The following is a 24,757-nucleotide window of genomic DNA, read 5'->3' as shown; positions in this document are numbered from 1 at the left end:
GTTTTGAGAATACAGTCTCTCATGATTATGCAGCATATCCATGTCTTCCACAGTGATCATTCAACATCTGATGCTGTTCACACCTCTCGTATATCCTACTAGGCCTGGCAACAACACTAATGAACTCTGGTGGTCACTGTACCTGCCATAGAGAATTGCAGATCATTTTACAAACCCGACAAGGGTGTGTACACATACGAAATTTCACTGACATCTGACCACATCTTCTTGGCGCTTCACATTTTTTATCAGACAGTATATAATCATTTTTCCAATGGAACCTACATCTAGCAACAATTGTGTTTATTACGTACAACCAATTTAAAGTTAAAAATGTACTGTAATCATAAAACTTTTCACTTTTTATATAAAGTGAGCTATGAGTGGAACACAAAAGCAACAAAAAAAGTTAGATGTTAAACCATATTTTGCTCTTTATTTATGTTTTGTTACAGCATATCAGAGAATTGTGTGGCTTTTCTTATAGTCACATGAATCTGCTTCAAATATGAACAAACCCACACAATTAAGATTAACGAAATAGAAGGGTAACTTTCTTTCCATCTTGTAATTTACCTAAGGTAAGTGTTCCTCTTTGTTCACAGAGACAGAAAAAAAGAGAGTGCACAGCAAAATACAAGACAGGTAGATAGTAAATAAATGCATCATAGCTAATGTAAAGTATGCATATGTAAATTAATAATGAGTTAATAAACAAATATCTCTGTGGCACAAATGAGACTCCCCTATTTACTTATTAGCTACTTCAGTTGGGCTTAGTTCTGTTGTGTTAAGATTGTGAAGCTGCCATATAAAGAGTAGTGTTATGAATAATGAGCAACCAGATTAATTGGTCTATTCAAAAGAAGAGCCTTAAAACACCTCTCTTTCAAGAAAACAGGACATAACAGAGTAATGTGTTGAAATGGGTATTATATTTTACATAAAGAGCTCTGTAAGCTGCAGATATGTGTTAATGTACTGTAATATGTAATTGGTTTCTGGAAAACAGAGAGTGTTCATTGTCCAAATAATTATGTTACAGTTCCACAGACATTAAATTATGGTATTATTTATGGTGAAGTAGTGTTGGGGTCTGCTAATTAACTATTAGTGACCATATTGTTTTGGAAGTCTTCTATTGGACTTTAGTAGATGATCTCTCCTTTCTACTGGACCCCACACCAAATATTCACTGTGGTTATTATTGGTGTCTTCTGTACAACATATATTTATTGCAACTTCTTTGAAAATACAAGTGTCTGCAGATTTCCCGGTTAAAGATACACTTTCTCCCAGGTGAAAATACACTTTTTCCATGTTAAGTTATTCCTCAGCACTGTAAAACTCATCAATCCTTTGAATGTTTATGGTTTTATATACCGACGTAGAATTTCCCGGCACTTTAGAAAATGAAACTCAGGGGGAGAGGGCACGTTTTTTAAGAGCTTTCATGTGCAGCAACATGTACGCTACATATTTTCGTATTACGGGGGTATAAATTTGAATTCCGCTAAACAACGCATGTCACTTTCCGAAGCATTGAAATCGAGATTATGATGCGCTTTTGTAGACCAGTCATAGCTAAAGTCACGTGATCTCGCCAGCTGATGACAGCATAGGACACGTGATATAGTCAGCCAATAGCAAGATTACTCTTAAGTAGCGCGAACACACAAATAAGAAAAGTTAATGTTTTAAATTAATATACATAGCATTCACATATAATATTGATATCGAAGATTAATAAGCTGGAAGAGAAGTTAACCTTACACATATAATGTTGATCTTTTTTGCGCGTGATACACTTTAAGATACATCACACAAACGTGCGAGTAGAATTTTTAATTACGACGTAAATGTCTGATCTTCTGGGCTCGAAATTCTTCTAAATGGTCGTCCTCAAAGAGTTGATTTTTAAATCAGTTCAAACACTTTGTGATTTAAGAAATTCATCGTACATTCTCGCACACAGTTCACATTGCATAAAAGGAAATTTGCTTTGAATGTAACGCTTTTGAAACCACCATTCGCAATATTTTCCCGCGACCTGTTAGAGATGGGTTCGTTTCAGCAGTTTCAAGAGAGTGCCAGATAACAGACGTCACCATGCTTGTGCAGCTACATGATGCAGAAAGCCCATATATATGTTCGTATGTGTAAAACATTAAAACATCTTACATTATGTCATAAAAGAAACAAGACATCATAGGATACTTCAAGAGCGTCGGAATTTCGTGAACCATACTAAAATACATAGGCCTAATTCGGCTTAAAATGCAGACTCGTATCTAAATTTTCTTGGAGTACCAGTACTGTATTATCTCATGTTTGGTTCTTTATTATTGCATAATGCCATACGTGCATTTGAAATGCAGCGAACAGTTGAAACTAGCCAAAAGTGTGAAATTAAATACTTCGTTTCAAATAAATTGACTGCCTCAGCAGAAAAGATTAATGATAGCCAAATCTCTTTAGCAAACCGGCAAAAACAACTTCATTGTTCTGCAAGGCGATTAAGCTTGACTGTCAGAAAGGTGCAAATAATATCTGAAACTAATAACATATTTTGGCCTTCCGTAATTATGTGAACGTATTTTAATTCATTTGATAGTGCCCGGCCACAACAATCTGTTTTGTTATCATTTAATGTGAGAGCAACAAACAAAGAGGAGACAACAAAATCACAGAATGTAAACACAGGTCACGTGGAGATGACACACCTCCCCACCATAACTCAGGCTCCTCTGTGTATCAGCCCCAGATTTACTATTATTTCCCAACCGGGGCAATATTAAGTAGTGGCGTCCAGCCACACTTCTGTAACGAGAAGTGGGAGAAGGTACAACTCAAGGTTATTTAAAAGGGAGATTGGACCCGAAGCTAAATCGGCTGTGATTAGCTGGCGCAGTGACGTCACTGTAGGAGCAAAGCGAGGCAGCGGCTAGCGCAGCAAGCGACTCTCACTAACAAGGGAACCTCCCCATCGCAACCCCATCAGATTTAGTTATAAGCTGACACAGTGGATAGGCCTTGAAAAACTGAACATAGATCAATCGAGAAAACAAGAAGAAGTTGTGTGGAACTATGAAAAAAATAAGCAAAATATACAGACTGAGTAGTCTATGCACAAGATAGGCAACATCAAGGATAGTGTGAGCTCAGGAGCGTCGTGGTCCCATCGTTAGTGTGAGCACCTGCGGAATGAGAGGTCCTTGGTTCAAGTCTTCCCTCAGGTGAAAAGTTTACTTTCTTTATTTTCACAAAGTTATGATCTGTCCGTTCGTTCATTGATGTCTCTGTTCACTGTAATAAGTTTAGTGTCTGTGTTTTGCGACCGCACCACAAAACCATGCGATTAGTAGACGAAAGGACGTGCCTCTCCAATGGGAACTGAAAACATTTGATCGCAAGGTCATAGGTCAACCGATTCCTCCACAGGAAAACATGTCTGATATATTCTATACATTCGATCCCTTAACGAACTTTCTGATTCCTTACAGTTCGGAAAATATTCATTGACCTACTTATTGAAGTCACGAGCTAATTTGCTAGATTCATATTGCCCATGGAATACATCTCACGTATTTAATGCACTCTCATTCTAAAGTAGCGAACAGTCAAATGGCAGCAAGGGAGCCTCGTTAGCAGGAATACTCTCTTCCATGCGCTGTAGTCAACTGACGTCGTGTGTTTGGATGTTTGTTTAGGTGCAGCGTCCCCATACTACGGCGCAGTTACCTCGCATCGGACGGACGGACAGATAATAATTGTGTGAAAATAAAAAATTAAACTTTTCACTCGAGGGAACATTTGAACCAAGGACCTCTCATTCTGCAGCTGCTCACGCTAACCACGGCGCTCCTGAGCTCACACCGTCCTAGATGTTTCCAATCTTGCGCATGGATACTCAGTTTGTATATTTTGCTTATTTTTTTCATAGTTCCACACAACTTTTTCCTGTTTTCTCGATTGATCTGTGTTCAGTTTTTCAAGACCTACTCACTGTGCCAACTTATAACTAAAATCTGAGAGGGGTGCGATTGGGAGGTTCCCTTGTAAGGACAAGCAACTACTTATAGCAGCAATAAGTTCTCAGGAAATTATTTAAACAGTTGATTTACCTGTTTAGATGTTTGCAATGGAAGAAGAGTGCCACTGTCTTGATTTCCACTTCTGTGCTGCTGCTGCTTTCTGTATTTTATGCTTCGTATTGAGGAACCGCATACGAATGAAAAGTCATGTCCTGACATACAGTTTTATAAAGTGTGACGAAAATTCCGGATATTTAGTTTGGACAGCAGTGCATATTGTTTTCACTATATTTTTTTCCTTGGAAATACTATCCAATCCATTAAATTCATTAAAAATTAGTTCAAACTGAGACACCTTATGTAGCCACTCATCTGTTAGAACTGTAATCCCACCGCGAGATAGAAATTCAATCCAACCATAATTTTCATTTGTTGTAGGACTTAAAATATCAGCAGATGGCATTTCCAGTGTCTTGTCACAGTTCTTTGCACGATATGCAATGTAGTCAGCCAGGTAACGGAATCCTTCTGCAGAGCAGTCACATCCCTCGTTGACAGCAGATTCTTCTGGTGCAGGTTGAAGAGGAAAGTTAATATCTCGTAGCTCTTTTTTACCATCTATCATTTGCAATGCTTCACTCATGTCGGACAAAATTCCTGTGAACAGATGTGACGTTAAAAATCCGTCACATTCATCTGCCTCTACTGATGTGTCACTTGACAGTGGAGTGTCATGAGCATTGTGTCCCAGCAGTAACAGCTGTAATCGATATTTTACTTCTGTTTCAAATGGAAATGACCAATTCCTCTGATCTGTGAGAAAAAATTTTCCAGTGTACCCTGGTTCAATCTTGCAGTTAAAATATAAGTCATTTGTAGTAGCTGAAGGTCTCAAAACAGTCCAAATAATGACCGAACAGTTGTCATAAGGCCTTTCTGGAATGGGAGCAAGTGATTTGAATTGCCTACACACATTTTTTCGGCACACGTATACAGTTCTCTCAATATTCTTTCTTGAACATCCTTATGTATCCCATAACCACACGATAACGCATTCTTATTGTATCTCCGAGCATTCAGAATGTCAAATGCGTTGTTTGCTAACTGAAAAAAAAATTGCTGCTTCCTCTTCTTCAGACATTAGGTACTTTATGGCTTTAGCTGTGGTACTCGAAAAAAGTTGCATTGACGCTCTCTCCCCTTGACACTGAGATGAAGCTGTGACAGTTTAGGACAAAACTTCATTTCACTCCTATCTAATTTCTTTCTACAATAGATTTATTAACAATTTTTCCCACTTGGAAGCTTTAGTCCGTCATCCAGAAAGTGGTTCCTCATTAATTTAATCAAATGCGGAACGTCTGAAAACACCTAGATTCGTTTCTTTTCATACTGCGGATTGGAAAAGCAGGATGTTTCTGTCACATTAAAATCTTTCCACACAGATCGATTTTTTGTTCCAAGGTCACATACTGTCGCAACAACATCGTAAGCAACATCTTGTACAGAGCAGATAATACTGTTAAACTGATCAGTTGTTATTTGTGTGTCAAAATCATTGTAAATGGGTTGCTTCCATCCAGAAAACAAACCACGTACAATAACAAATAGCACGTTACTGTGTGGCCCTACAACACGATCTTCAACAGGGTCATAAAATATTGCTATCTGCATTCATTTCGTCGAATGATAGCGGCACACACACACGTTCAGTTTTTGTCAATAGGCTACAGATGAGTGGGCTTTCATTAGTTGCAAAACATCTGTCAGCACACCAAGAAAGCATCTGAAAGAGCGTAACGTCCATCTCTTAAGTGTTGACAGTCCTGGAAGTGGGAAACCGACCTGATTTCTTAAAAACAAACAACACTTCCTAGACACAGCACGAAGTGTAACCGATTTACAAATATCTTGCCTTTGCCCTTTTGCTCGTTTCTTTCCAGTCAACAAGCAGTTTATCTGTGTTTTTGAAAACAATTTGCCTAATATTTGAGTCACTTTCTCCTGTACTTGCTTCTTTTGACACTTTTGTTGATATTTTATTTTCTCACCACAAGCTTTCACTTTGAGTCTCAAACACTTCTCACTACACCTGTGGTTTGCACACATAGCTTGTCAGTCTGCGGTACCTGTATTCTAATTCTTCTATACGTTTACAGAGTTCGCTGATCTGTTTACTATCAGTGTCACAGTCATCTGTCGCTGTTGACTGGTCTATTTTTCTTTTTTTCGGAGTCGCACAAGCCAGGTGCTCAATTGCATTTTTCATTGTCTTTCTTGCCTGCAACCTGTCTGCCCTATTCGGAGAAACTGTCATCAGGGCCGGAATTTCCACCAACACTGGGTACACTTCCTGGTATATTTACACTCAGCACTGCGTCTGGTTTAAGTGTTTTCTTCAGCGGTAGATTGAGAAGTTCTGCTCGCAAGTCACGTAGATAAGGCCGGTATTACACTATCAAATTTCTTTGTCCAATATCTTTGTCAAAGATATTTGATAGTGTAATAGGGACTTTGTCAAATGTCGTCCAATATTTGATCAAATCTAGGGCCTCGCTGTATATTTGATCAAAGAAACCGCTTGTCTTCTGTTCACTGCAATACGACATGTTACCACATGGAGCGCTAGCATCGCTGCAGCGTACTGTCGTCTGTAGTGTTTTTATAATCATTGCCGGTAAATACAATTGGTGTGTGCCAACTACAAAATTAATAGAGATGTCTGAAGCTGATGAGGCGCTTTACAATGTGAGGCACCCTGAATACAAAAATAGATTAAGAAGATTGGAGACCTAACCTGACTTAACCTAACCTAACCTAACATAACCCTCTCCTGTAGCAAGGAATCGGAGTGTTATAGTGAGCCTGTCGTCTGAAGATGTAACAGTTCTTAAGTGAATATTGTGATTTGTGATATGAGGATACACTTCATTGAGCACATACAGAAATGTATGCTCATCCATCCTTAAGTAATTGATGTACGACTTGACGTCTTCCACTGTAAGCTCACGTAACAAGTTTTGTTGAATGCTTTTATCGTGTCGTCGTAAAACCCACGGCTTCACCCAGATTAGATTACTTTTTCGTTCCATAGATCCGTGCTGAGGAGAGCCTCGTGGATGTGGAACATGTCGATTTTTTTTAAAGCTGAAATAACAATACTAATAGTATGAATAAATACAATACATCATTTGTTTCTATTAAAAATTTCGCCAATGGAGTAGAAGGAGTTAACCAGTAGTAAGTCTTTCAGGCTCCTTTTAAACTGATCTTTATTTGTAACTAAATTTTTTATGTTTCCTGGCAAATTATTGAAGATGAGTGTTCCTGAGTAGTGGACCCCTTTTTGAACTAAAGTAAGTGCTTTTAAGTCCTTGTGCAGATCATTTTTGTTCCTGGTATTGTATGTATGAACTGAGTTGTTTGTTGGAAAAAGAGATATATTATTTACGACAAATTTCATTAAGAAGTAAAGGCAGTAGTTAGTATACCCAGTTCTTTGAAGAGGTTTCTACAGGAGGTCCGTGAATTTACTCCACAAATAATACGTATTACACGCTTTTGGACCTTGAAAACTTGTTTGCCTTCAAGATTTACCCCAAAATATTATCCCATATTACATTATGGAATGAAAGTATGCAAGCTTTTTCATTTTTATGTTGCCTATGTCTGCTAACACTCGAATTGCAAATACAGATTTGTTAAGGCCTTTCTGCAGTTCTGTGGTGTGCTCCTCCCAACTGAATTTATTATCAAGTTGTAATCCCAGGACTTTTAAGACTGTCAACCTCGTATGTATGGTTCCATTTTTCCCCCCACTTCTTTTCCGCATGTGCACACAATGCAATTGGAGTACGTAGAACTACTGCGGTTAATAACAAGTTGTTGTCAGCCATAGTGATGGGGAGCTCGTGAATGAGTCGTTCAAATGAACGCTTCACTCCACTGAAGTGTGAACTAACCACTCAATTTCAATGAACTGGTACTTCAAACTCTTCACAGATAGCACACGCCACACTTTTTTCTAGTTCACTCACTCTCTTCCCCTCTCCCTCACCCACTACATCGGCGCTACGTCACTCATCCTCCCTTCTCTTCAGTCCTCCCTCTACTGCCTGTCGACGAATCGCGCGGTGTTTGTCGCGAACAATAGGTTTACGAGGGGTTGTGGAAGTGATGGGCGATGGGAAAGGCCGGTATTACACTATCAAATTTCTTTGTCAAAGATTTGATCAAAGATGATCCAATATTCCGTCCAATATATTTGACAAAGATCTTTGACGTAGCGCTAGAAGGGGTATTACACTGTCATCAAATTTTTCGTCAAAGTTCAAGATGGCTGACAACAACTTGTTATTAACCGCAGCAGTTGTACGTACCCCAATTGCATTGTGTGCACATGCGGAAAAGAAGTGGGGGAAAAATGGAACCATACATACGAGGTTGACAGTCTTAAAGTCCTGGGATTACAACTTGATAATAAATTCAGAACTGCAGAAAGGCCTTAACAAATCTGTATTTGCAATTCGAGTGTTAGCAGACATAGGCAACATAAAAATGAAAAAGCTTGCATACTTTGATTCCATAATGTCATATGGGATATTATTTTGGGGTAAATCTTGAAGTCAAACAAAAGTTTTCAGAGTCCAAAAGCGTGTAACACGTATTATTTGTGGAGTAAATTCACGGACGTCCTACAGAAACCTCTTCAAAGAACTGGATATACTAACTACTGCCTCTCAGTATATTTACTTCTTAATGAAATTTGTCGTAAATAATATATCTCTTTTTCCAACAAACAACTCAGTTCAAACATGATCTGCACAAGGACTTAAAAGCACTTACTTTAGTTCAAAAAGGGGTCCACTACTCAGGAACACTCGTCTTCAATGATTTGCCAGGAAACATAAAAAATTTAGTTAGAAATAAAGATCAGTTTAAAAGGAGCCTGAAAAACTTACTACTAGCCAACTCCTTCTACTCCATTGGCGAAATTTTAATAGAAACAAATGGTGTATTGTATTTATTCATACTATTAGTATTGTTATTTCAGCTTTAAAAAAATCGACATGTTCCACATCCACGAGGATCTCCTCAGCACGGATCCATGGAACGAAAAACTAATCTAATCTGGGTGAAGCCGTGGGTTTTACGACGACACGATAAAAGCATTCAACAAAACTTGTTACGTGAGCTTACAGTGGAAGACGTCAAGTCGTACATCAATTACTTAAGAATGGATTAGCATACATTTCTGTATGTGCTCAATGAAGTGTATCCTCATATCACAAGGCACAATATTCACTTAAGAACTGCTACATCTTCAGAAGACATGCTCGCTGTAACATTCTGATTCCTTGCTACAGGAGAGGGTTATGTTATGTTAGGTTAGGTTAGGTCAGGACAGGTCAGTTCTGGTCAGGTCTCCAATCTTCTTAATCTATTTTTGTATTCAGGGTGCCTCACGTTATAAAGCGCCTCATCAGCTTCAGACATCTTTATTAATTTTGTAGTTGTCGGAACACACCAATTGTATTTACCGGCAATGGTTATAAAAACACTACAGACGACAGAACGCTGCAGCGATGCTAGCGCTCCATATGGTAACATGTCACATTACAGTGAACAGAAGACAAGCGGTTTCTTTGATCAAATATACAGCGAGGCCCTAGATTTGATCAAATATTGGACGACATTTGACAAAGTCCCTATTACACTATCAAATATCTTTGACAAAGATATTGGACAAAGAAATTTGATAGTGTAATACCGGCCGAAGCAGTGTCAGTTGCTTCCTGCAGTGCTGACATCATTACCCGTGACTATCTGTGCAGTTAAACTTCGCGTCTACGGGTAGCCTACTGATGGCAGCGCTTGCAGACAAATGAATATTAAAGATATAAACGAAGAGGCTGGCTGTGTGAGCACGCACAGCCAACATGAAAATAAAAGGTTTGTTAATAACACTGAAAGAGGGATTTCACCTGAAATCGTACCTATGACTACAGGTGACAGTTTACGTTATGAAGCTGGAGGGTTATTATTCTCAACAAAAATAAAATCTACTTTATCTGAAATCGTACACGTGACCACAGGTGACAGTTTACGTTTTGAAGCTGGAGGGTTATTATTCTAAACAAAAATAAAATCTATAGTAAAACTTCTGAATAATTACTTAACGTAGGTATATAGACTTTGTGGCAGTGGTAAATAAACTCATTCTATTTTGGATTAAATTTTAAAAGGTACTTAAAATTGGACTGCATTTCGTTGGTAGCCCTAGTTTCCAGTCCATTAATACAAATAATGTTTCATTTGGCAGATAAAGACTTTTTTTGGGCGCTTCATGAGAAAATGTCGAGCAAGATTAAATGTAATACCTTCTTCGTATGTGACAGGCTTCTCTGTTTATCTTTCCTTTGTCCCCTTCGACCATGTCTATTTAACTCAGACGCTGTAAGAGCGTAAAACGTCGCGTACACGTTACTGCTTAGTTCGGCCATCTGTTGGTAAAATTATGAAGTATTACGAAGCTTTATTGTACGAGCGAGCGTAGCAGCGGCAATTTCGCCAGGCTTCCGTACTTCATGAATGAACTACTTCATTTGAACGCTTCACGGCAAAGAGTGAAACGAATGAAGTAGTTCACGGGAATGAACGAGTTCGACCCATCTCTAGTCAGCCATCTTGAACTTTGACGAAAAATTTGATGACAGTGTAATACCCCCTCTAGCGCTACGTCAAAGATCTTTGTCAAATATATTGGACGGAATATTGGATCACATCTTTGACAAAGAAATTTGATAGTGTAATACCGGCCTAATCATCGGATGTGAAATGCAACGAACAAACAGTTGACGTCGCAACATTGAATCGGTTCTTTATCCATGCCTTCTGCACTTTAACATCTTTTGGTTACGAATAATAAATAATATCCGTGCCTTTCGGCTGTACGACAGACACCCTGTTACAGCACACCCAGGCATTTTAACGCAAAACTTTTACAAAGCACCGCAACACCACCACAAACTAAAGCACTTTTGGCGCCTCGATACAACGTGCTCCTATGCTGACGTCATGCGCAGAACGACGAAATATTCGCCGATCTGCGCAGGCGGTTTGGCCCCCCCCCCCTATACGCGACTCAACTGCGCATGCGCAAGAGCCCGCCCGCAACTGCTCAAACGAATCTAAACTAATTTAAACAGTTGTCACATCACGCTCATCAAAGGCAATTTTTTGTTATGAAACATTGCAGTCTTCCTAAAGCCCCTGACACACTTTGCTGTTGGCAGACGCTTGTATGAGCACTGTTTTGTTGTTGTATATGGCGCATTTCCTATGCAACTTAAGTTTTATTTTCGGTTTTTTTTTCTGTCGTTCTTGTTTGTTGCTGCAGTAGCGGGATACAGTAATATCCTTTGTTAGAGTATTGGTTCTTACCAGTCAAAATCACAAAAATTTAACTGAAAACTAAAACAATGAAAAATTCCCGGAATTCTAAACAATTCCCAGGTTTTTTCCGGATGAAAAAATTCCCTGATTTTCAAGGATCTCCCGGTTGTCGTATACACCCTGTTAAGGATAAAATCTTCTCGGTTGTTACGCCACATCTTCATTTTCTCCTATACGACTAACATTTTGACCCCTACACTGAAGTCATAGTTAGTTGAAAACAGCCAAAGATGCATGTCACCTTGATTCATAAAAGGAAATTTTATGCTTATTCTGAAGAAGTGGCATTATTGAGTAAAATCCTCCCGGCTATGACTTGTGAGCCATCATCACTGGATAGGAAATGAAATAGGTAGAGCAAGTGCATAAGAAAGTTTATCAAACTATTACTGCCATGCTGCAGAGGTGAAGTTTTGGTTGTTGTTTGCACTTCTCATCCATACAGCATGACTATATGTTTACTTACTTGGTGGCATGAAGCTAAGAAGCTGGAAGCCTATAGCCATCTTCTCTATTGAAATCTCAACTACTTTTCAGACTTTCTTCCTGTTGGTTTCTTTGGCCAACGCATAAATATTGTAGAAATCAATGTGTTGGCTGCAGTTCTCCTGATATTCCTCTTCCTCAGATTTCACACTTTTGTTAATCATGTAGGGTGTTCATGATTTTTAATACCTTCCCTTACTGGCCTTCCCATCTCACTTACATATATTTCACTACAGCCACATGTCACTTCATAGGCTCCTGCAATGTGGAGGTAATCATGTGTGTGTGTGTGTGTGTGTGTGTGTGTGTGTGTTTTGCATCAGAAAAGTCTTTTGTGTTGTTCTACCTGGAAAATAAGATGTGTACACCACTTTTCTGTTAAAGGTAAGCTAATAGTAAGGCAGTACCTGATCTTTCTGATTAGCATAATATTTTGCTTGAAGGCCTTTTTTATGGACAAACTGAAACTGTTGGTCTTCACTGTCTTCTTTAAGACATCCAACTCAGAGTCTAAGTTGTTATTGTCACTGATACAGGAGGCATGTGGAGACAGAGAGTTGAGCACTGCTTGCTTCTAGTCTGCGTGGTGGTGCGAAGTGGCATCGAAATGCCTATTTTTGCTTTGTAGGGTTTCTGTACACACAGTGTCCTTGAGTTTTGTCAGACCTTCTATAGATAAACACATCTAGTAACGTCAGACCAATCTCACTCTCTGCCTCCAAAGTGAAATTGATTTTGGGACGAGTCTCACTTAAGAAATCATGGAAACTATGAATCTGTCCCTTACTTTGTGGTACATAAAAAATGCTTCATCCACACAGCAAAGCAAACAAGAAAGCTGTAGTGGCATATTACTCAACACTTGTTGTTCAAATATTAGCAGGTAATGGCGACAAAGGTGAACCCATAGCAATACTGTCAATAAAGTTCTAATTTACACTGGGGTGACAAAAGTCATGTGATACCTCCCAATACTGTGTCAGATCTCCTTTCGCCCAATGTAGTGCAGCAAGGCAATGTGGCATGTACTCAACAAGTCGTTGGAAGTCCCTTCCAGATATACTGAGCCATGCTACCTCTATAGCTGCCCATAATTGTGAACGTGATGCTGGTGCAGGGTTTTGTTCACGGACTGATGTCTCGATTATGTCTCATAAACGTTCAGTGGGATTCATGATGGACAATCTGGGTAGCCAAATTATTCGTTTGTATTGTCCTGAATGTTCTACAAGCTAATTGTGGACAATTGTGGCCTGGTGACTTTGTGCATTGTCATCCATAAAAATTCCACCAATGTTTGGAAACATGAAGTCCATGAATGGCTGCAAATGGTCTCCAAGTAGCCGAACATAACCATTTCCAGTCAACGATCAGTTCGCTTGCACCATTCCATGCAAACATAGCCCATACCATTATGGAGCCACCAGCAGCTTACACCATGCCTTGTTGGCAACTTGGGTCCATGGCTTCGTGGGGTCTGCACTCACACTCGAACCCTACCATCAGCTCATAACAGCTGTAATTGCAACTCATCTCATCAGGAAATGATTTTCCATTTCATCTAGGGTCCAACCAATATGGTCATGAGTCCAGGAGGGGCACTGCAGACTATGTCATGCTGTTAGCTAGGTACTTGCATTGGTCATCTGATGCCATAGCCCATTAATACCAGATTTCGTTTCACAGTCCCAATGGATATGTTTGCTGTACACCCCATGTCGATTTCTGTAGTTATTTCATGCAATATTGCTTGTCTGTTAGCACAGATGCATTGAAATGCTGCTGCTCTTGGTTATTACGTGAAGGCCGTTCGTTGGTCACTGCATTGTCCATGGTGAGAGGAATTGTCTGAAATTTGGCATTCTCGGCACACTCTTGACACTGTAGCTTTTGGAATACTGAATTCCATAACAACTTTCAAAATGGAATGTCCCTTGCAATCTCGTTCCAACTACCATTCTGCTTTAGAAATGTGTTACTTCCTGTCATGCAGCCATTATCTAGTCAGAAACCTTTCCACTTGAATCACCTGAGTACAAATGGCAGCTGCACCGATGCACTGTTCTTTTATAACTTGTGTAAGGGATAGTACTGCCATCTGTACATGTGCACATCGCTATCCCCTGACTTTTGTCACTTCACTGTATATACTTACAAGTGCCTAACAAGGCCTCAAAATTGATATCAAAATCTTTGTCACGATCGGCTCCTGGCCTCAAACTATGCAAATTTATTTTGTTTGTGCCTACTCCTTTCTCAGTTTTTCTCTCATTTCAGGTCTCTCTCTCTCTCTCTCTCTCTCTCTGTGTGTGTGTGTGGGGGGGGGGGGGGGGGGGGGGCACATGCAGAAGCACTTTCTGTGCTTTAGCTAATTCTAAAGGAGGACATCTTCAAAAAACATTAGCAACTTTTTAGCCTCGTCTATGGAATCCCTGAGTATGCAATAACTCATCTATATGGTGAGTGGCTTAAATCAAACAGTTACAGAACTTCACATTATTTATGTTGAAAAAAATTCAACATAAAATTAATCATTTCAAGAAGTAAAAGTTTTTCATCTTGAAAATATTGCATCTATAACTGAAAGGAAAGAATTTCTTTTAAAATTTGAAAGTTATTTAATAATCAGAATTTTAGCTTATTCTGTTATGGAATATGTAATGTAAACAAGTGGCTGATTAAGTGATTGGGATCATCGTAACTTTGTAAAATTTTATATGTACACCACATGACATTTACACAGAAACTGAATTAAGCAGTACTGGTTTCCGCAATAATATTTATTTTCACAAGAATAAAATAATTATTATTGTGGAACATCAGTACTGTGTAAGTGATTGGGATCATGGTAACTTTGTAAAATTTTATATGTACACCACATGACATTTACACAGAAACTGAATTAAGCAGTACTGGTTTCCGCAATAATATTTATTTTCACAACAATAAAATAATTATTATTGTGGAACATCAGTACTGTGTATTTCAGTTTCTAAAAATATTTATTAGGATAGGGCATAATCATTGTTAATGAGACCAAATTCTTAATACCAAATTTCCATCAGAGAGGTTGCAATTTCTACAAATAAAATACTGATAAATGTATTTATTACTACTTTATTATAACAATATTATTAAAACAAAAACAGAAATGCAAGACACATTTAAATCGAGAATTTTCATGTGTCCTTATATATCAATGCAGATAGAGCAGCATCATTTTTCTTTCATGCTTTTAAACCGACAATCATAGACTTTTCACAAAAAACATCAACATCCCTGAAAATTTGTACTATTTTAGTTTTAAGAATTGTGTTGGTCCACATTCATCTTCTTCACAGTTATTCCAGACAAGCAACTAGAAGTGCTCATTTATATCTATACACAAGTAGAGTAACAATACCATTAAAAAATTATTACTTTTTTGCAGTATGTGCAGTTCATATCATTCCCGATATACACGTAATTTTCAAATACAATTTTCTGCCAAGAGACTGTATTGCGAAAATAATGTGCAAGATATTAATCTTGTGTTCAACAACAATTTCGAAAGGACAGATTGCTACTCACCACACGGAGGAGAATTTGAGTTGAAACAGGCACAATGGAAAAAAAGTCTGCTTTTTCATTGTGCCTGTTTGCAAACCAATAGCTCCTGTACATGGTGAGTAGCAATCTATGCTTTCCATATTGTTGTCCTTCCATCCAGGACTTTCTATTGTTTAATCTTGCATTAAACATACTCACTGTGGCACACCTATTTATAGGACACAATAACAATAAAACATACAGTACAATTGCTCACTTTCAAAAGAAGTATATTTTTTCATGACTATTCACAGCAAACACTGGTAACTTAAAATAACTAATACTGTGATCTGAATCCCCATCTTTTTCATGACATACACTTACAAAATATAACAGTCAATATATAAAAGTTCATACGAATATGAACATTATTTTCATTGCTCATCTTCCATGCAATATAAGCATAAAATTAGTATAAAAGAACACTGATAAGACTTTACAGCAAAAGCCCACAACAGTAACATAATGAATATACATTCATTTACATACTCACACTGAACGAATAATACTATGATTCTATAAACTAAAAAGACAAAAACAAGTCCTGAAATGAATTTATGGTCTGCAATAAGTTCAGATCTCAAATCAGTCTTGGATTACACATATCAAAAGAAACACATATACAACAAATGTACAAAAAATGGGCCTCTTGCTTTCATAGTAACTAGCTGTCATGTATACAAATACAGGTACACTGAAAACAAAATAAAACTGCACTAATGTTCGTGTAAAAATGAATCAATTCAAATTAATGATACAACTCAATCAGAAAAATCATATTTGAAGTTAGGAAGGGCATCAAATGCTAAAACTTCCCTATTGATGAGGCACTGTGTGATCCAAGTTGTAGAAATAAGAGGTTTATGCCATTCACGTGCTCTTTCCTGGATCTGTGGTGGACATGACGCATCTGAGATAATAGCATCTGAACTTTTCAGTTCTGCATCTGCTTTTGTAGCTATAGATAAATCAGAGATGAATTAGAACACAATATTCAGCACTAAATAAATCATAAAATAATAATCAAATCTATTTTTTTATTAAAGTTTCAAGACTTTTATCAATAACGTGTTGCAAATTTGACAGAAATTTGAAGCAAATTGAATCTGGCCTACGAACATACTTATTTTATTGCTGAGTCCAACAAATAGAAAGAACACAATGTTGCTTCATGTTTACAGTATTCTCTGACTTCAGTGAACATTAATGTTCCTCCTAAATGTAGGTATTTGCTATGTAATGAACAAAAATAATGACCTTCAATTCTCTCCTTTCACAAAACCAGGAACTTACAATGGCAAAGACAAAAATGAAATGGAATACATAACTCAGCATACGTATGAACTTAAGATAACATAATTAATGCTACTATCAATATTTTAAATTCAAAAGACAGATAAGACGTGCCATATACCAAATAGAAATGGAGGATTGTCTAAACCACATACACATTTTTCTCATTCATTATAAATGATGAAAACAAAAAATATCAAACGTAAAATTAATTGTCTCAAGAGTGAATGGAGAAATTCCTGTGTTCTATGCAATTTGACAAAAATTTCCTGTAATAAAGTGTGGACTGTTCTGCAACTATATTGTATCTTCATTCTAAGCAGGAATATAAAACTTATCATTTCTGGCTTTTCACATTAAATAACTTCTCTTGATAGGAAATTTGAAACTGCATTACAATTTGCTATGGATGCAAAAATATAGGATAATCTATATAGGGCGAGGGTCAGCTAAGACAGGCCACCCAAAATATATTGAGAGACATAAATGTATTGAGCTGTGATTTTTGCTACATTTGAAGAGGACTTCAGTGACACCCAAATTGTGGAATTTTACCAGATGACAATGAGGTAAATAGTGCTGCAGACCACTTTCCCAACATCAGGAGAAGATATTTTTATTTTTTCCAGTACCCTTCACAGCTGTGATAATAGTCATCTCTTTGTGGTAACTAGTTTCGGACCATAGTCTATAAAAGATTTTATGGTGTTAACAAAGGTAAAATTACAATGTACTTCCACAATTGTACATATAAGTTGAAGGTTACATAAAGTGTTACAAAATATTTCAACTGTGCAATACATGTTTTATGCACTTCAAATGTAAGTGCAATCATAGAACTCATCAATGTGCATGTCAGTCACAAATGTTCACATTCATCATAGGAAACCACTATATGAATACATATGTTAGACTTCACATGAGTATATAACATTGTTTCTTTCCAGTCAAATGAAGTGAGCTGAAATGCTGCGCCACCCCAGTCGCCTCATAACCACTGTAGAGGTCACTAGTACTGATATGCAGCAGCCTCATATGTGATTGAAATTTTAATTACATTTCAGTCAGTAGTATCAGATCATTTTAACAGCACAAACGTTTGTGACAACTGTTACAATTAATATCAATCATTTACCAATTTTTACAATCATAATTACAGTGCATCACACATTATAATAAAACCAAAGCAATACCACAATATGATGTGCCGAAACCCAATCAGTTTTTTTTCTCCTTTTTATATTTTTTATTTTTTATTTATTTTATTACATTCAATAGCACCATTTTTTATCCCTGCATCATATCGTGCTATGGCCAGCTCCCATCATAAATTTTAAAATTTTGAAACATTCAGACCTTGTCATCTGCTTTGTTTTGGTCACACCGTATGACATCACAACTTTTATAACATGTTCACCGGAATAGGCAACTTCCTCATATTTATAATACTGTTAGTTGTGATGAAGGTTTGTTCTGTTAAAAGTGACTTGATACCACTGACTAAAAATGTAACTAATGTTTCAATTACATATGAGGCTGTTGCATATCACTACTAGTGACCTCTTCAGAGGTTACATGGTGACTAGGGTAGCAAAGCATTTCAGTTCGCTGCGTTCGATTGGAAGGAAATTATATTACATATTCATATGCAGCCTAACATTTGGTATTCAAGTAATGGTTTCTAATGATGAATATGAACATTTGTTACTCATCCATACAATGGTGGACTATACAATTACACTTATCGTCGCTAGGCAATGAAAACCTCGTAACTCAAACTGGTCGAAATTTACAGGAGAAACAAAAAACTAATTATAGAAATCACATGGGGACCTGATTAGTCAAATGTAGTGGTTTCTGCTACACAATATAGATCGGGTCGTTGGTACATAAGACTTTATTATGCACTTCAAATTGTCTGCCGGTTTTTGGAGTTATGAGGTTTTCACAGTAATTTTTTTGGTAGTGATGGAGATAAGAGGCATGTAACGAGTGCACGGTTAAGAATTGAAATGAATGAATGTTTAATTGGTTTTAAAAAATACTTAAACTTTGCATTATTTGTGTATTATGAAACATCTGTAAGGATTCATCGTTACAGATATAAAGTGAAATTAATTTCACATTGATCAAAATATTGGAATCTGGATGTTAATAAATTACAGTGTTTGAAAAACATAGAAACAATGTTGTTAGCTTTAATTAAACTTTTATTACTGTAAACATTTGTGCGGTTTATTAACATTTATCGTTGTTACTATTACTGCTACTATCACAATCACAGTCATAGGTGGCTGTAAACAAGTTTATTTTCGGCTACATTTTTTTAGGCACGGACATGTTCTCTCTTTACAAATGTTAGACAGTGTGCCATAAAGTGAATTCACATCTTTAGGAAGGACCAGCTTTAGTTGTTGCAAATGCATAAACTTTTTCTGCACTGATCTTTAGTGGTGAACTGTAAAGAGGGGGCACTGTAAATGAGCTGGGTATGTTTGACATCCTTCTTGGAAGTGGTTCCCATGTATAGCTGAATTTCAATTTATATTCCATTTTTCCGGAGGGATCATACTTGGGACACCAGATATCAGTCACTGTTGGATCCCCAATTTTGGTTCATGGCCGGATAGACGAATACAATGAGAGTTTATCATAGGACTTGAAAAACGTGTGGTCCGAATAACTGACAACATAAGGACTAGGACTTTGTCTTGCGGTAGTACAAACTTCTACATAGCCAGCAGAAGTATAAATGTGTCTGTTTTTTAACTTCCTTTCTATGGTGGAGTGCATAGAATCACACTCCATTTGAGTGTGACCTTTCTCCAGAAATTTTTGCACTATTGTAATGCCTTTTTAATTGGCGAGATGAGCCAGTGTATTACTCATGACTGAATTTCGATTCCAATTGCACATATAATTTGAATGTTACATAAATCATTACAAAACATTTCATCTATGCAATACGTTTTATATATGTTAAAACATAACGTCGCATCCATCGCTATAGAAAATAGCTTCTGAATCATTTTGGACGTATGTTTCTATAAAATGCACGAGTATACTGGCAAATTCCGAAGCTGTTAGTCCACCTTCACTCTCGTGCCAAAGGTAACAATAACCATCGTTACTTTTTAAATCATAGATGTTAAAGTAGTGGACAGTAGAGTGCAGATGCTTTTAGTCTGGGAGAAAGTGGAAGTGCTTGAAGGTCCATAGTAAACACTCTAGCTAGTCCTAAATTACCACTATTTTTCGCTTCCCTTGCCTCAGTTTTTCGGGCCATATGCAAAGAGTATTCATTGTCTGAGAGATTGCCTGTCTGGTAAGAACAACAAAGATCGCACTGGTCCTTTTTAGGCGAAAATAAGTTATGATTATTTTCATCGAATACCTCACAGAACTGTTTGTAAGCAGCTGGGATTTGTCCTCTTTTCTTGCAAAATTCAATATATTCCCTATGTAGTTCTGATTTACTCTGCCAGTTAGGTTCCAAGTAGAGTTTTGTGGAAGGATGACGGCAGTAATGCGATTCCAGTTTAAGCAACTCTGCAAAAAAATCTGATGCTGATTGTCGTCCACCTGAAACTTTCGTTGGTCTCTCCTGCATTTGAAGTCCTTCTGCAAGCGTTCTTCCTGATGCACTAGATGCTCATGTTCTGACACTCCATTCGCCTGAGCACAAAGTATTCAGAAACATAGTCTTGCAGACAGTTTTTCTCTGTCCTATTACAAAACTGTAATATAGTGTGTTAGAACAGTGAGATTTATTAGATTCTGAATTATTTCTGCGTCTTTTAACTGGAACGTAGTAGACATGGCTTCTCACAAAAATTTTTCTTTCACCCCAAGACATATCGTACCAGAAATGATTAAATATTAGCTGTCTCTGCTTTTCTGTAATGTCCTTGCAATTCCTGTTCCGATTTAAGGAATAATGTTTACAAGTACATCGTGGTTTCATTTTTCTCCTACTTCTGCTCATTGTTGGTCTCATTTCGCCAAACTCATCTTTTTGCATTCCTAAGTAATCCTGTCCCCTCATACGTTTTTCTTTCAGCAAACTTTGAAGTGATTGTTTTTCCTTTTACGGCGCTGCTTAGTACTTTTTACTCCCACATCAACTTCGTCATCGTCGTCTTCCGTGCTGTTGTTACTGCTATGGTCATTTTTGTTTTTATCTGGATCATACACATCACTACTGTCACTGGAGATATCATCCTCGCTGCTGTGTTCGAAAAGACTTTCAAACCCAGAAGTGGAATCTGCCTCTGTATTGGCTTCTTTTTCTGCATTATCTGTAGTGTAAACAATAATGTCATCAATAATATTTAAATAATTTAATCACCTCAACTTTAAAACAAGGATCTTACTTGAAGTTAGAACAATATAAACCACTTTTTAGCTTCATTTTGTAGGCCTACTCTTTCTCTTGGTGCATGACAAGGAGGAACCTGACTAAAATCTTCTTCCGGTGATTTTATACGATATGATCCGTTGTCGGCTTGTTTCACAAGGTGAAAAGTGAATTTACTCTTTTTACCCATAGCTGAAAACAAAGTAGTTACTGTAGAATGTATAGGATTCTGTAAAGTTCTAAAATTAAAACCTCGTATGTACCGAGTGCAGTCTGCTTTAAGTGCGATGAAAAACTTGTAAATCAACATTGTATTTAGAGAGGTCATTATTAACTCTGTATATTAAAATACAATACGTAAGTACCTAGAAATACTAACAAGTGCATGTAGCAATAAAGCAGTGTTGGTTCTGACAGTCAAAAAGGTTACTATCACATCAAAAAACACTTTAATCTCAGAGCATGTGTTCGCCCTGGACACTAACAATGGCGGTTACCGGAGATGCGAGGTTTACAGCACAAACTACATATCGCTGGAGATGTGAGTTTTTCATTATTCCCGCTAGAGGGCGACACCGTACAACTCGAAGAACGAAGGTTTCGACAGGATATGTGGCATAATTGTCTACATTTGGTAATGGAGTTACGTGGATTTCATTGTCAGATGGAGTTACGAGGTTTTCATTGCCTAGCGACATTATGTTTTAACATATATAAAACATATTGCATAGATGAAATGTTTTGTAATGATTTATGTAACATTCAAATTATATGTGCAACTGTGTAAGTACATTGTAATTTTACCATTGTTAGTGCTATAAAATGTTTTGTGGGCTATGGTTTGGAAATGGATGTGATGGTCTGAAACTAGTCACCACAAAAAGATTATTATTGCGACTATGATGGATATTGGAAAAAATAAAAATATTTCATATCCATGTTCCTGGTTCTGTCCTCCATTAACATGGAACTTCATGAAGCAGAAGAGATCCTGCAGATGTCTCCACTACTCTAAAAGTGTATCCAAACAATTCAGTCAGGTATGTTTTATAATTTCACCTGGAGTCTAGGAGACCTTGAGTCTGTACTATGCTGTTTTAGTGATCAGACAACTTGCTCGATAAGCTATTCGGACTTATACAATGTATACAACAGTCAAAAAGGTGGATATTATTTTTGTTTATGGTGAATGTCACCAAATTGTCAGAGCTGTTGTAGGCATTGGGAATAAAAAATGTTTCATATATAATGCAACTGCTCTATGAATATTCTGCCCATTGATAAGAATGTGGCAGTTGATATATTGGTTTGAGCTGAGAATAAACTAGTTGAGTTCGGAATGCCCCTGGAATAAGTTAGAAAAAGTCACTGCACCATTTAGGACTGTGTGTGTCAGTAGCATCTGTTCACATAACTTTGCACAAACACAAATCGACATCTTACAAGGCTATTGCAGTTGAAGTACGATGGAGAGGTTGATCCTGAAATGTTCTTTCTTCTGATGTAGCATGTTTGCATTTATTGAGGTGCTTGAACTTGCAGAACAATTAATGTTAGAGTTCTAAAAATCTTCATTAGTTAGATTAAGAGCCTCTGTCTGATGTGGAACCGGGGTGTCATTACTATAACATTAATTACTGGACAAATCTCTTTACACCAAATCATAACTTCTGATAGTTAAGTGAACAATGTACCTATTTAAAAAAAGATAAAAATAAAAAAAAGGGGGGGAGACAGGTAAAAATTCACTTGACGCCTTCCTGAGAGAGATTCTTCATTCCTACCAAATTAACAACGAGAGTGTAGAACAGACGTGGCTTGAATTCAAAGAAATAGTATCAACAGCAATTGAGAGATTTATACCAAATAAATTAACAAATGATGGAATAAATTAACAAACGATCCCCCTTGGTAAACCAAACACGTCCAAACACTGTCGCAGAAACAACGAGAAAAGCAAGCCAAATTTAATCGAACGCAAAAGCCCCAAGATTGGTGATCTTTTACAGAAGCTTGAAATTTAACACAGACTTCAGTGCAAGATGCTTATAATAGTGCCCACAACAAAACATTGTCTCGAAATCTGGAAAAAGTCCAGAGAGATTCTGGTCATATGTGAAATATGTTAGTGGCAAGACACAACCAATGCCTTTTCTATGTGATAGCAATGACAATGCTGCTAAAGCAGGGTTACTAAACACAGCCTTCTGAAATTTCTTCACCAAAGAAGATAAAGTAAATATTCCAGAATTCAAATCAAGAAAAGCTGCCAACATGAAAACTTAGGAGTAGATATCCTCTGAGTAGTGAAGCAACTTAAATCTCTTAACAAAAGCAAGTCTTCCAGTCCAAACTGTACACCAAATAGTTTCATTTTGGAGTATGCTGATGCATTAGCTCCTTACTTGGCAATCATATACAAGACTCAATGAAAGATCTGTACCCAAAGACTGGAAAGTTGCACAGGTCACACCAATATTCAAGAAAGTCAATAGGAATAATCCACTACATTACAGGTCCATATCATTAGAATCGATATGTGGCAGGATTTTGGAACATAATATGTTATTGTGTTCGAACATTATTAAATAGCTAGAAGCAGTCTATTCACAAACAATCAACACGGATTTAGAAAACTTTGCACTTGTGAAACACAACTAGCTCTTTACTCGCACAAAGTGTTGAGTGCTATCAACAAAGGATTTCAGATTGACTCCTTATTTCTAGACTTCCAGAAGGCTTTTGACACTGTACCTCACAAGCTGGTTGTAATCAAATTATATGCTTATGGAGTATTGCCTCAGTTATGAGACTGGATTTGTGAGTTCCTATCAGAGGGAACATTGATTTTAGTAATTGACAAATAGTCATTGAGTAGAACAGAAGTGATTTCTAGTGTTCCCCAAGGTAGTGTTATAAGGCCCTCTGCTGTTCCTCATCTATATAGATGATTTAGTAGCAGCTGTTTTAGGTTGTTCGCAGATGATGCTGTTGTTTATCATCTAGTGAAGTCATCAAAAGAAATTGAAAAATGATTTAGAAAAGTTACCTGTATGGTGCAAAAATTGGCAATGAACCCTAAATAATGAAAAATGTGAGGTCATCCACATGAGTGCTAAAAGGAATCTGTTAAACTTAAATTCAACTAAATACCTAGGAATTACATTACAAAAAACTTATTTGGGGGAGAACACACAGAAAATGTTGTGGGGAAGGCGAACCAAAGACTGTGTTTTATGGGCAAAACATTTACAAGATACAACAAATCTGTTAAAGAGACTGTCTATGCTACACTTGACCGTCCTCTTTTGGAATACTGCTGTGTGGTGCGGGATGCCTACCAGATGGTATTAGTGGAATACATTGAGACAGTTCAAAGAAGAGCAGCACATTTTGTATAATCAAGAAATAGAGGAGAGAGTGTTATGGATATGATACAGGATTTGTGGTCGACATCATTAAATCAAAGGCATTTCTCATTGCGGCAGGATCTTCTCACAAAATTTCAATCACTAACTTTCTCCTTCGAATGCAAAAATATTTT

General features: G+C 37.2%; 1 protein-coding gene across 1 annotated transcript in view; it reads right to left on the bottom strand.

Annotated features, from left to right (window-relative positions):
• Positions 1–15,076: 15,076 nt before the first annotated feature.
• LOC126187801 (TP53-binding protein 1-like) overlaps positions 15,077–24,757 on the bottom strand; it is a 352,433-nt gene continuing 342,752 nt past the window's right edge. The window contains exon 21 of the mRNA XM_049929085.1: positions 15,077–16,521. Coding sequence (XP_049785042.1) covers positions 16,325–16,521 — 197 coding nt within the window. The 3' untranslated portion in view covers positions 15,077–16,324. The remainder of the gene's footprint in view (positions 16,522–24,757) is intronic.

The sequence above is a fragment of the Schistocerca cancellata genome, chromosome 5, assembly GCF_023864275.1.
Source record: "Schistocerca cancellata isolate TAMUIC-IGC-003103 chromosome 5, iqSchCanc2.1, whole genome shotgun sequence".
Taxonomy (NCBI): Eukaryota; Metazoa; Arthropoda; class Insecta; order Orthoptera; family Acrididae; genus Schistocerca; species Schistocerca cancellata.
Note: the sequence above shows the minus strand (reverse complement) of the source record. Positions and strands in the feature narration are given on the sequence as shown.